Raw genomic sequence first — 14,658 nt, 5'->3', positions numbered from 1 at the left:
TAGGAACACGTTCGATCAAACAGGAACACGTTCGATCGAATAGGAACACGTTCGATCGAATACAACACTCATTCGATCGAATACAAAACTCATTCGATCGAATGAGTTGGAGACCATTCGGTTGCTTCCCTATTCGGTCGACTGGACTTGTTCGATCTACGCATTCGATCGAATGGACTGATTCGATCGACTGGTTCGATCGAATGAGTCTGATTCGACTCCTTCAAGCTGGGCGACGGAGAAACCCACGGGTTTTCCAGATTTTCCAGATTTTTGACCCAAAATCGAAGTTTTTGACATGGAAATGCTCGGGATTGAAAGGGCTATCGATCCCTAGTACTTTTAAACACAAAAGCTTGTATTTTGACACCAAAACAAGGCGGTTTTTGACCCGAAAACTCAAGTTACGAAAATGGGAGTTTTTGCTCGATTTGAGGTCGAAAATGGTTATGAAAACGGATGATTTTCGAGGGGGACTTACCAAAAACGATTAGGAACAAGATTGTGGACTCGGATTTGTGATTTGAGAACTTTCTCTCTCGAACGTATCCGGTCCAACGGACAACCGCCTTCGGTCCCAAACTGACTTACTCGTGGCAACGTTCCTGCAGCCCAACGACCTATAACGCTAGTCACTACTGCTCCTACTATGGCTAAACCCAAAGCGGCGAAGAATAAACAGAATTTGAAAATAGTAATGGAGAAGGTAATGGCTGAAATATGATTTGTTTTGGCTAGAACGTCCTAATCCACTATATATTTGACACGCCTTTGCCGTAATGCTAAAACTATGGCAAATGCATCTATTGTCATTGATGCATAAATAAATATACCAATTAGTGATTGAATTCCTTGTTCGATCCCCTATGAAGACTGTTACATAACTTCATCAAATTAATGTTTATGGTGAGAAAGTACATATTACTAATTAGTATAAAGTAGATCTTTGGCGCCACAAAGTAAAACTTTTACGTTTTAGTATTTCAGCTAACAGTTTTGAACATTAACAATAGTTTTAATGGTGGCCTGATGGCTATTTTGATATCTGTGAATGCCTCGGTTGTTACGTGGGTTCGATTATCTAAGATTGCATAAGGTAGTTTTTGTTTTTAGTTTTTGTTTTAAATGTTCTTTTTTAGCTGGGCTCATGGCTGTGTGGAGTTGTCGCGTGTAATTTAGTTTCAGTATTGTAATGAAAACCAACCGAAAGCTAATTTTGTTTTTTTAGTTTCGGTATCGTAACAAACGTGATAAAAACCGGTCGAATTTTCGTAGACTCAACACCCGGGATCGACAATAGTCAGGTTTTACCAACGCTGAAGTTTTACCAACCGACGTCACCCCATTGGTCTACCTCAATTTTTTTTTGTTTTAGTTCCGGTAGTGCACATAACCGAAGCCGACCGAATTCACGTCAACTTACCGCCTCAACGTTTGGAACCGACACCACTTGGATTTTACCACCACCCGGTTTTACCGACCAACCCGGCACAACGCGCCGGGTAAACCTCTAGTTAAATATGCTTTGCAAATCTTTCTTTCGTCATTTCAAGGATGAGTGATCAAGTGAGACCCCATTACACCTATTTATATTATATATATATATTAAAACACAACATTCTTATGCTTTAGGTATTGTAATCTTGGCTAATTTAGTTGTACAATTTTCTTATGTTTTGTGTGATGACATCTGGTAGGAAAGCTGCTACGTGTTTCTTTATTCATTTATTCACAGTTCCACGTAAAGATCATTTACTTTACACGTGTTTCTCTTCATATATTTCATTGTTCCTGTCAACCTCCTCCCTTACAGATGAAGCTTTTGCCCTTTTTATCTTCATCATACATGCAACTTTCTCTATGTTCATTCATACATTCATACTTGATTTCTCTTCTCTCACGCTTAAAATTACATACCTACGCCGGTCACTTTACTTAGACACAGCTGTTGCCCTGCTGTAACCGATGGCTTACCGGTCGTCTAAGGCGGCAGCAGATGGTGGCAGCGGTTGTCTATCTTTCTCATCTCTCTCTCGGCAGAGGACGCACGACCACGGTTCTCTATCTTCGTCTTATCTCTCTTTCATCTAGAAAGATGATATGCACGGTGGTGGCGGAACTACGCAGATCTCTCTATTTTAACCGTCTTTCTCCTTTTTTTAATAGGTCAGATGCATATCCAAATGGAATACAAAGAGAGATAAATCAAAAGGATGGAGGGCGAGTGAAGATCTGAGCGGCAAGAGGAGACTGGCGGTCGCCATGATTTGTCTACTCGGAATACGAGTTACAAGGAGACGGTGTGGAGTTGCAAATTTGCAATAGATGGCCGAAAACAAGTTGCCACAGAGGGTGGTTGTGCTGTGGACCTGGGGCGGTGATGGCCATGCAATGGCGGTTTGGTGGGAGTTGTGTTGGTTATCAAGACATTCACACAAAAGTTAAAAGTGGGGTTTGTCATGTGACTAAGCGAAGTTCAGTTTAATATTTCTGTGAAGTCTGATTGAATTTAAAGGCTGATAACACTACACTTTTCGATTTGTCGCACCATATTGTAATATATACCAAGTAACATTATTAATAGTAGTATTGCAATAAATGGTGAATTTTAGAAAACGAGAATATTTTATATTTTTATGTGTAATGTCATTGATTTCCATGTTATTTGTGTTGTGAATATTAATCTACAACCAAACAACTTATGTTTTTATATAATGGTGTAACAACTACAACTAACTCACACTCGCTATTTTTCATGTTTATGTATTGTGGGGTTTGATCTTCAACTAAACATATATTATGGTAGCAAACATATCACAAACCCGCATAACGCACACTATATCACAAACCCGCATAACGCACACTATATCACAGCGCGTTATAAAAACTAGTTTATACTAATTAATAAGTTTAAGGAGTGCTTTTTATCTAGAAATTTCCATTCAAAATATCCAAACATGTTACCAAGAGAGTTTTAAGCAAATATCCAGCATTAGGGTTGTTCCTGATCTATCTTGAAGCTTCTCCGCTAACCTAGAAGTGTGTTGCCTCTCTAGGAGTGTTGTAGACTATACCGGGTTGTTCCAGACTGTCACAACCAGGTTGTTCCAAACAGATCCAGGCTGTTCCATAGAGTTCCAGAGAGTGTCGGGTTGTTCGAGAGAGTATTAGTACCAGACTGTTCTTGAAGGGTCCGGGTTGCTCCAAAATCTTCCGGGCTGCTCTAGTTTGTTATGGACTGTTCTAATCATTTCCAATGTGGTGTAGTGTGTGGTACGAAGTATGGGTTTTCTCGAGACCCAAGTTCAATTCTCTCTTACAACACTTTGGAGGAGGCATGAGTGGCTCAGTGAAGAAAGACTGAGAGTTTTGTGATCTTCAGTCGATACCGGGGGCGTTGGGGTTTACCACCAGTGGGCCATCGGGTGGTGGGTTTTCCCCGTAACTGGAGATAACTTAGAGATGCTTAAGGGCTTTGTATGGTTGGGTTGGGAAAACCGACGGTGACCTTTTGCTATTGGGTCATCCCGTACGGAATACCTAGTCATTATATACTTGTTGGCCGTTCAAAAAAAAATGTAACTTGTTGGTCGGTTTCCTAATCCGAATCTTGATATGACTGACCGGTATGGGGATCTTGTGGGCCAACTTAAAGGTGTTTTTGTCTAATGCTACAAACAATTATAGTCAGTCATAAAATTAATATCCAATTAAGGAACCCAAAGTTAAAAATTATAACACATTTATGTGTGGGAGAGATATTTTGAGAACTATTTAATTTATAAGAGCTTTAATAACTAAAATTTAGCAAGACATTTTAATTAATTAGTTGGTTTTTTGATTGAGATTAATGTAAAAATATAAAATTAAAGATGAAAGACAAAGAAATAATATTAAATGGCTAAAGGGTATTTAAGTAAAAATATAGATCTCGCCTTTTTTTCAAATTCCAAAATTGCTCTCAATCATGTATTTTTATAAAATATAACTTTTTTAGGCATGTGTGTCTATGGATTTGATACGTCCTTTTAGCGGCGCGCATATAATGTATATATATGTGAACTCTCGGGTGGACAAAAGTAAAATTGCACTAATTTTGACGTTATTATACTAATCTCGTGAAAATAACTTTAAAAGTGGTGGAAGGTTAATCAGGCGGCATCATGCGGTAGCGTTGATAACCGAAAGACAATGGTGCATGCACCAATCGGCCGGTGTCCCAATGGTTGAGTGTTATGTGCCTTATGTCCAAGGTTTGATGCAAAACTACTATCAAGTCAGGGGTCTCATCGGAAGCAACCTCTCTATTCCTAAAGGGTAAAGGTAAGGCTGTCTACATCTTACCATTCTCAGAACCTACCATAACTTTGCTATTGATGGGATTTATTGAGTACGATGATGATAATGATGATGATGATGTCTATGGATTTGATTGAACTGCGCTCTCAATTTTTTTTAAAGAGAACATTTTTTTTGATAGGACATTAGGATGTCAATTAAGAATGTGCGGCCACACACTATATAAATTGCCTATATTACAAAAGCTATATAAATTATAAAAATTACACCAATTATATAAATTACCTAAATTACATCTACACAAGTTATTTAAATATAAAAACTACATAAATTACAGAAATTATCCTAATTACACAAATTATCCAAATTAAATATACACCAATTACATAAATCACTTATATTACATTAATTACTCACCCACGAAATACACAAAGTTACATAAATTACCAAACAAGAAACGATTTCTATGCTAGGACCAAACTCCAAATTTAAACAGTTGTTTTATGAAAAATGCATAAATTTATATAAAAATATAAATAAATGTTGAATATTTTTAAATATATAGGAGATACAATTAAAATTTATTATATATAACGGAACATAAATTATTTTTTTTAAATGAAATTTAATAAACTAAATCAAAGTAATGAATTAGTAAATTAACAGAAGAAATCATAAAAATTTCAAGTACAAAGTAATGAATTTTTAGGAGCCTCTCACTGATAATAAAAATTTCAAGTCTAACAAAAAAAAGAATAACCACAAGAATTCTTGTTTTAAAAACAACCCCAGATTACCAAAACAAAAGAAATAAAAAAATGCTAAAACAAGTCCAGGGGGTTTGAACCCCGCAACCCTAGCCTGGTCCAAGCCTTAACGAATTTGCAAGTCGCTTGTTAAGAAGATGAAACACAAAATACTTATACAAGAACCAGAATAAATCCTAAACCTCAAGAACCCCAGAATCCAAGTGAGGGACCTACACCAGTTTTAAAGAGCACAAAGTGACAATGACCACTTAAGGTTTCAGCCAAGAACACGAGATTAAACTTGAGCTGGACGATTTCTAAGTTAAAATTAATATGAGGGTTTGTTTCGAGGATGGTGTAGGACAAGTTAATTGCTTTTTGGTCATGCTTTTTATAGTGTTATGAGATCAAGGAGTGTCGTGGCCATAGTTAAATGTAAATTGATTCGTTTTGATCAAAATAGTTGTCAATTAAACGAGGTTTCCATATGAATTGATAGCGTACATGTTAAGGGTCAAATGCTTTCCTAATTTTCCATTTGAATTTGCCATTTGGTCACTGGGGTTTGGTTTAAATTCAAAAGAGGTAAAGAAAAAGCTAAGTCTAGCGGCTGAAAATGCACAAGTTTGATAGTTTAATTATTCGTTTACGAAGAATATAAACTTGAGCGATGCGTAAAGGAATAAGGGCAAAGCCAAACAAAATACATAAAAAAACGGACCTGGTTTTCAGGTTTGAGCATTGACGAATGTCAGAGGGGCGATCAGTGAGAGACATATACGATCTTTTGGTAGAAAATTATAGATTCCTTTTTCACGTCATAATCTTTTTCCTAATTTCCTTTTACTTATTTTTTCATTTTCCGATTTTGTTTCTTGGTGTTAGTTTAACCGTATGATTGTTTCTTGTTTATAGATCTACATACTATCCGTTGGATAATTACTTTTCCATGCAAAGTCCCATGGATGCCGCTAGTTCCTTGGTTGGAAACGTAGTGGACATATTGTTCGGTGTGGCTAAAAAGGAGATTGGCTACATGTGGAATTGCTCTGAAAATGTTAAAACTCTTAAAGAAGAAGTTGAAAAGCTCACGGCTATGAAGGAAACAATTCAGCAACGAATAGATGTCGCTAGACGCGAAGGGAAGAATCCCGGGAAAGATCTAGAAAATTGGATGGAGAATGCAAATAATAAAATCTCCAAAGCTACAAAGCTAATTATTGAAGAAGATGAATCCAAGAAGACTTGCTGCAACTTACCTTTCTGTGTCAATTTGGGCACCCTCTATCGTTACGGTAAAATGGCAACAAAAGAAACTAATCTTCTGAAGCACCAACAAGACGGCGAGCATTTTAGAAATTGTGTCTTCGATCCTCTTCCTATACCAAGATTCGTAGACCTCTACCAACCAAAAGATCTTGAAAACATCGATACCCAAAAGTCAACTCTGAAGACCATTATTCAAGCCGTAAAAGATCAACAAATAGTTGGAATCGTCGGGTTAGGTGGTGTAGGTAAAACTACCCTAGCTAATGAAGTTTCTACAAAAATGAAGAACCTGTTTGATTATATTGAATTTATAGCTGTCTCACAAGACAGCGTTGTAGAAAAGATTAAAGAAAAGGTTCAAGTAGCATCGAGTAGAATATTAAATGGAGAAAAGGTTCTGATCATCCTGGATGACGTATGGAAAGAATTGAAGCTAGATGAAGTGGGCATTCCATGTGGGAGTCGCTACACGAATTGCAAGATTTTGCTCACATCTAGAAGCGAAGATGCGTGTAAGGCGATGGCTGCTAAGATTATTAATTTAAAACCTTTGAAAAAAGAAGAAGCATTGACTCTTTTTCAACACGTGATTGGTGAACGTGAATGGGATGATACATTGGAACGACTTGCGTTAGATATTGTTGAAGAATGTGGTTGATTGACACTCTTCCTTCAAGCTGTAGGAAATGCTTTGAAAGGCGAAGGAATTGAAAGTTGGGAGGCAGAACTTAATCGACTAGGTAACCCGATCTCTAGGGATGCCGAGTACAAAGAGGAAGGACTATTGCAATTGAAGCTGAGCTACGACTATCTTAAAAATAATGTAGCTAAATCCTGTTTCTTATTGTGTAGTGTGTTCCCAGAAGATGTAGACATTGAACTTGAAAGATTGGCATATTATGGGTTGGCTCTAGGGATATTTGATGATCCTGATTGCAGCATGCAGGATGCAAAACATATAGTTCGAGGGGCTATCGGAACCCTTAAATCATCCTTTTTGTTATTGCCTGACAAAAGATGGGTAGATATATTCAAAATGCACGATCTTGTTCGTGATATGGCAATGCTCATTACTTCTGAAGGTAATGACAAGTTTTGGGTCCGGTCCGGAAATGGTTTGAGAGAATGGAAACCAAAAAAACACTTAGAAAGCTACAATAAGATATCGCTCATGGGAAATAAAATCAATAAGCTTCTTGATGATGAACTTCAGTTCCCACAGCTAGATGCTTTTCTTATAAAAGATAATGAACTTTCAATCGTTCCCGATGATTTCTTTCAACGTATGACAAAACTTAAAGTTTTAGATATGTCGGGTAACAAGATTTCATCTCTCCCGCAATCATTGGGGCAGCTTAAGGAACTCCTCATGCTAGATCTATCTAGAAATTAAATCTCTCCGTGAAATTTCCATACTTGGGAAGTTAAAATGTCTTGAGATTCTAAACCTCAGAGCAACTGGAATTATAGAAATCCCTAAAGAGATTGGGCTATTGACTAATTTAAGGGTGCTAAATATTTACGACTGTGGTCTTCCTTTCGTAACACAGGGTGTTTTATCAGAGCTCATTAGGTTGGAAGAGTTGTATGTTTGGTTGACGGAGGATGGGGATTGTAGTTTTCTTAGGGAACCAAGTAAATTGCAGTCCCTAAGACTTCTGCATTTAAGAGCTTCTAAATTGGATTATATTCCTGAAGATTTTCACATTGAAACATTGATAGAATTTAAAATTCAGGACCATAACTTCTATATCAATAATTATGGTTGTAAACGCACCCTGGCAATTTCTAAAACTAGCTTCCCATTCACGATGCCAATTACGAAACTGATTCACGCAAGTGAAGTGTTACGTTTGATGGAGATAAAAGATTTGGATTACATCCTACCCGTTTGTCCAGCAGGTTTTGCAGAATTAAGGTATATACAAATATGGGCGTGCGAAAATGTTAGAAGCTTGGTGAAGACATGCGACCTTAAAGTGAATGAACATGGTCAAAGGAAAACAAATAGAGAGTTTTTTCCCAAAGTAAAAAATTTAAATTTGTCTGACCTGAATAGGCTGGAAGTTCTATGGGATATACCACACGAATATAAAATCTTTTGTAATCTTGCCGAAATCCACATTTCGGATTGCGACTCATCAGAGTTATTCCCTGTAAGTGTAGCACAACGGCTTGCCAATCCGAGAAAAATAAGAATATTGTACTGTAAGAGTATGACGGTTGTTATTTCAGCTGGCAATGAGCAAACAACTGGTGTTAAAACTGACATGCTCCCCCTTTGTAGTATTTACCTTGCTAAGCTGCCCAAACTGGAGAGTTTCTACTCTGGCCATTCTATTATCAAATATCCATCTTTGAAGTATATTGAAGTGGACGAATGTCTTAGAATGAATAGATGTAGTGATGGAGATAATCATATGCCCAATCTCAAATATGAGCATGAAAGCAAACTGTATAGCGATAGTAATGATTTTGTTAAAGCATGGCATGAGGTATGAAAAATGAATATCCTAACAAATCTTTAATACTGTTTTGATATCATAATGTGACTTAACTTCACTTGTTACTTTTACAGGGGAACACAATGTTGGGTATGAGTTGGTGCTGCTGTATGGAGGATTTAGAGGGTATGTAAACACATTCATCTTTAGGATTTCTATGACGTGGTATACTGGTATACAACAAGTCCACATAAATTATTACGAGTTTTTTTGCAGATGAAATTACTGAAGAATGAGTTGGTACAATGAGAACGCAGTTGTTGGTCATACACAAGGTAGGCTTATTAACGATAAAACAATAATATATAATAATTATAGATAGATATTGCTTCATTATCTTAAATTATAGGTATGGAGGTGCTCTTGGATTGGAATTGAGATCGAGCTGGAATATGTCATGTCTTGTCACACTAGATATTTACTTTGAAGACAGGTAATGTGTGACTTTTTCTTATGTTTTGAGTTCCTTTGGTTTGTAGCAAGTAATCCTATATGTATTGTTGTTACACGTATATTTTTAACCTTCTTGTCCTTGAATTCTTACTAGTTTGCCACCATTTTTTCATGTCATTTTTCAAGAACAATGGTCCTGTGTTTCAACTAGTTGTTACAGCTAAATTTACAAAGAGAGAAAAATATGTATTATCTTTATCTTTTAGTGAATACATAGCAGTTATTTAAGTTACTAATTCCATCGTATTCACAAGTAAACTTATCGCGTCAATTACGTGATTCAAGACAAAACTCTTCTCAAATGACGACTTACCATATTCCACACCCCTGGGAAACGAAGGACCACCTTGATCTTCTCTAGTAGTCACTAGTGGATCACCCACTTTCGAACATAACAAAGGGAGGCATCCAATTTCCGAACTCTCTTCCCTCCACGCTCATTCGATGAATAATACATGATCTAGGTTGATAAGCGGCTACACCCTTGACCTTGCCGCCCATATGTCAAATTGGGAGCTCAACCTTTATTTTACCCTTATTACAACAGGATTACCCAGGTATATAGCCGTACGCAATGTTCTTCCAAATTCAAACAACACTGGCCGAATAACATCACACAACGATCATAACCAGACCAACCCAAAACCACGTGTCTTCGATCCGGCCCCGTGCATGTGAGAGCCTTGTGAACGTAGCACCAAACTACTCGTGGAGTCCATATTCGAAGCCAAAAATATCGTCCTTGTCACTAAAATGCTCGTGGAAACCATATTTGAGGCCAAAAGAGTCATCCCAACTAATAAACTTTTATTCTTTTAATGTATATTGAGCAGGGGGGAGAGGGGGCTGGTCACGACTCACGACTAGTTTAGTGTCACGCATCAGTTTTTAATTTTGAATGGTCTGCAAATACTCGGTCTTGCTATAAATCTAGGCGTGACAAGTACTTTGAAGGAAGAGAAAGGAGGGGGGGGGGGGGTTGTGCAATTTTGTTAAACGGACAAAGTTGGAATCTCTTTCCTTGCAAGGGCATGCCCGAAATCTTCCCATTCGAAAAATGATATCAAAACTTTCATAAACCAAACAATAATTTTCAAGCAATAATAGTGTTCCCAGAGTGGAAAACAAATAAATAGTGATCCAACCTTAATTAATAGTGATTTGTTCATGATAGACAAACTTAATTAATAGTGATCCAACCTTTTTACTGGAATTTTATTTTCTTGTTCTTCCTACATTCAAAATCTACCCAATATCATCTAAACATTTATCTTTAGAAATACCTACAAAGAACACGAGCTTTCATCGTCCGAAGAACTATACGGTCCCCTTCCATTAAACCCATCAAAAACCGGAGTCGGGTTTACTGGAACTAGAAACTTATGAACCGAATTAACCATCGACTGGTCATTTAACATCCTGACTTCTTTGCACACAATATCAAGAACCGTCAAGAAATCCGTCACAACCATAAAAATCCTTAACGGATGAGCTTCTTCTTTAGCAGAGTTCCCATGAAAATATTCAGTTATTTCCTTAACCAAACAAAGCGTTTCACTTTCTTGAACTCTAATCTTCATCACCTCCTGTTGCGCAACGTTCAATAATCTGGTCATTGAATCAGAAAACTTTGTGCTTTCCATCAGTTTAACAACATCAATTGTATTAGCAATCCCGTTCGAGATTCTAATAACATCCTCTTTAAGAGCCTCGGAATCCATGGCTGCAGCTTTCTTAACATTTGAAAGGTCAGAACATAAGTTTGAGATAGTTTGAAGACCGTTTGCGGGTTGGTTAGTGGTGGGGTTGGTGGGCCGAGCACCTTCGGTTCTAATAATTTCTTGTACCACGAAATGTAGAAGAGTTGTTTTGCCATTGGCGCCCTTGACATCGATGAGTTTGAGGAGGGTGTCGAGCTTGAATGCCTCTGCGTTGTCACGGTTTGTGCCAATGTTCATACGGTTTCCAGTTTTGAGAACGGCTTCGAGAAGCTTTAAAAACATGCGGTTGTTTCTAAGTTCCTCACAAGCAGCCTGATTTACATTCAAAAATTTGGAACCATCAACAATAAGTTAAGAGGAAGGAGTTAACACACAAGACACTTCGAAATTAGCATGTAATAAAACGGAACAGTTCACTCAAATTCGACAACTCGTGAACTGTTAAGCGGGAGGTTTGTTTAATTAAAAGAACAAACATGAACAAATGTCCAGTTGTTTACTTGTTTACTTTTAACTGATGTCTTGCTATGTTTGTTTTTGTTCATAAGTTTGTTTGTGTCTATGTTTGTTTTTGTTCTTAAGTTCGTTTGTTTCTATGTTCATTTATGTTCACTTAGAATATTAACGAACAAAGACAAACGAATGTGATCATTTTCTTAGGGAACGGAAATGAACAAGTAAATTCGACCATTTAAAGTTTAACAAAGGAACACAAACAATTAAACGAACGAATATGAACACTTAAACCAACACAAACAAACCTTGTCCGTGTTCATTCGTTTGTTAGGTTAAAGTAAAAGAACAAACACAAACAAGCCACATCATGTTCGTTTGCAGCACTTTTTAAAATATGATGGAAATTAGCTTAGAGCAATGGTATTTACCTCAAGAGTTTGAAACGAACTTTTAAGATACTCAACCTCGGAATCAAAATTCGAAACATAAAGCATAGCGCCAATTCTTCTAAACGCAAAAGGCACATCAAGCACGGCTTTCAGGAACTTCTCAGCTGGACCAAGCTTATAAGGTGAGTCATCACGGTAATCTTTTAGTTTACGCTCTTCTTCTTTCGTTGGAACCATTTTTAATAAACTTTCAAGAAGCTCAATTCTAAGCGCCCCTACATTACCTATTGACAAACATAGAAACACTCTGCATTGTGACAAACATTAGATACTAATTAAAACAAAGAAATTTATTCCTTACCTTCTAAAAGCGCATCACAAACTTCTTCGGTTGTCACATTAAGTGCCCGTAATGCGATTGAGATGTTTTGGGACTTCTTTGGATCAAGGACTTGGTTTTCTTGGTCAGTTAAAGGAAGAATCGGTCGTTTTACGGGCGACTTTTCATTTAAATTACTTGGATTTTGTGGTTTTACAACGAATAATGTCTCAATCATCTCTTCATTTAATCTGTAATAAAATTTAACATAAAAAAAATTAAAAAACCCAAATCATATAAAATAACAAAAAGTTATACTAAAAACACACACAATAAGGCTATGTGTAGTGGAGGGGCTACAAAATGAGACGTTTTGCGCCATGTGACGCCCAGTCAAGGGTGAGTTTTTGTTTCACGGGTGTAGTGGTGGTGTAGCCCAATACACACACATATATAATAATAACATACACCAGCGACAAATATTACTCGCCCACCCCCCCCCCCCCACCCCACCCCACCCCCAAAAAAATCGCCCCAATATCGCTTGGGGCGGTGTTCTCGCCCCAAAATCCCATTGGTCGCCCATATTACTCGCCCACTACACTTGGGCTAAGATACAGTGAAGAGTTTATTGACTGATTTCTTACTTGAATGAGCTGGATTTGAGATGGTCCCACACCATTTCACGATCAGAACTTGCTCTCACTTTATCCCAATGAAGTGGTTTTAATTTTGGCTTTAATGTTTTCTCATTCATTTCAAGATTATCTTGATTTACCGGCAAAACAGTTCTTGAGGGTTTGATTAAAACAGGTGGATTTAACCGAGCAGCCGGCGGTGTGATATCCGGGTGGTTCGTTGGCGGCGGAGGCGGGGGTATTTTTAATGGAGCAAAGTTTTGATCATTTGACGAATTCGACAGTCTAGGCGATGACTCTAGACTATCTTTACTCAACCCAACTTCCGGAGAAGGGATTGCGAAAACATGCCGAGGCGGCGAAGGCGGTGGTGGAGCCGGTCGAGTCGGCGGAGGAGCGGTTTGAACCGTTACCAGATCCGGCGACTTCATCCTCGAGTTACGAGGACTCAAACTCACCGGCGGGGAAATACTTAACGAAATAGACCTCGCCGGAGAGCCTGAACTCGAGGATGAGTAGAACGACGACGAACCGGACCCCACGCTCCTTCTCGAGTCATGGGGTACGGCCTCCGCCGTCGTTCTACCACCAGCTGAAGCTTCCGGGGAATAAAGAGCGTCAAACGCTTCATCTCCGGAAGCTTCACTGGTTTCCAAATTACGTGTAGTTTGGAAACCAGTTTGGCTACGACCAATGCTACCGCTTAAAGGCGGCAGTGGGCGTAGCTCTGGGGAGCCAACTTTCTCAAAAATTGGTTCCCCATCACCATTAATATTATTATTATTATTTCCATGACTGTTTGTAGCATCCACACCACCATGGGAGTTTACAAGCGTTCCAAGGTAAAGAAACTCGGAGCTCGTTTGCGACGGGCGGTTAAGCTTTGGAATACGGTTGTAACTATTGTTCCCGTTATTATTAACAGCGGCACTAAACACACCATCATTTGGAAGCTTTTCGTCCCTAAAAGACTGAGAGTCGTCGCTATTGTTTTTCCGTTTTTTAATTTTTAGAGCTAACACAACGGAAAGAATAATAATAGCGACGACTGAGAGAGCAATGGCGATGGGTACAAGTTTTGACGACGGTTTGGGTTTTGGTGAGGTGGGTAGGCTGAGACTTGAAATGTTGGCCGGAAATGAGGCGGTGGTGGTGGTGGGAGGTGGTGGTGGTGATGGGAATGTTTGGAAGAACGGGTGGTCGTCCGGTGGGGATGTGGTGGGCCCAGGGATGGATAAAAATGGGACATTTAGCGGCGGTGGTGACAATGGTGGTAATGTGGTCGGAGGTTGTGTTGGCGGTTGAGTCGGAGGGATAGTTGGGTTGACTTGTGGGAAGAATGGTTGGTGGAGCATAAGACGGTGGTGGTGGTTGACGGTGGCGCCGGTGGTGGTGCATGTTAGCACAAGAAAGAGTAAAAAAATGTGCATATTCACGAGTGGTGTCACAAGAGGGACCATGAAAGAGTGATGTCAGTCTTTCATGATATTAATTCCAAAATAAAAAAGTAAAAATTTAAAAATTTTATTGAAAGTGATGTGAGTGTTCTGACCCCTAGGAGTGTTTCCAGCTAAGAATCTTGTAAAGAGATTCCAGAATAAGTGTTGATAGATTGATATTTTTGTTGGTTTGTTAAGTTGTATTGTGTGCATATGATGTTGTAACTTGGATACCAATACGTAAAGTGTGTCTACATGTAACATTATATCCGGTTTACTTAATTGTGTTTTTGTTATAATATTAGCTCTAACTATAACAATATTATTAGTGTAACATGAGAAGTTGAAGATAACAAAACAAGAGGATAAAAAAATATATGATTCAGTAATTTTTGATGGTGTGTCTTCTTAGATTACAAAGG

General features: G+C 38.2%; 1 protein-coding gene and 1 pseudogene across 1 annotated transcript; one reads left to right on the top strand and one right to left on the bottom strand.

The window, feature by feature from the left end:
* The first annotated feature begins 5,967 nt into the window (after positions 1 to 5,967).
* On the top strand, positions 5,968 to 9,057 carry LOC143563857 (disease resistance protein SUMM2-like; annotated as a pseudogene).
* Positions 9,058 to 10,325: 1,268 nt separating this feature from the next.
* LOC143563852 (formin-like protein 1) lies at positions 10,326 to 14,291 on the bottom strand. The gene is made up of 4 exons (XM_077051302.1): positions 12,807 to 14,291; positions 12,202 to 12,410; positions 11,880 to 12,124; positions 10,326 to 11,307 (listed from the first exon to the last, which is right to left on the bottom strand). The coding sequence occupies exons 1-4, from the start codon at positions 14,255 to 14,257 to the stop codon at positions 10,558 to 10,560; spliced, it is 2,655 nt and encodes an 884-aa protein (XP_076907417.1). The 5' UTR covers positions 14,258 to 14,291; the 3' UTR covers positions 10,326 to 10,557.
* Between the last annotated feature and the right edge of the window lie 367 nt (positions 14,292 to 14,658).

The sequence above is a fragment of the Bidens hawaiensis genome, unplaced genomic scaffold (genome assembly GCF_021521415.1).
Source record: "Bidens hawaiensis isolate Kalapana, Puna unplaced genomic scaffold, B.hawaiensis_p1.1 tig00021540_1, whole genome shotgun sequence".
Taxonomy (NCBI): Eukaryota; Viridiplantae; Streptophyta; class Magnoliopsida; order Asterales; family Asteraceae; genus Bidens; species Bidens hawaiensis.
The sequence above is the reverse complement of the archived record's forward strand: the minus strand, read 5'-3'. Positions and strand labels throughout refer to the sequence as shown.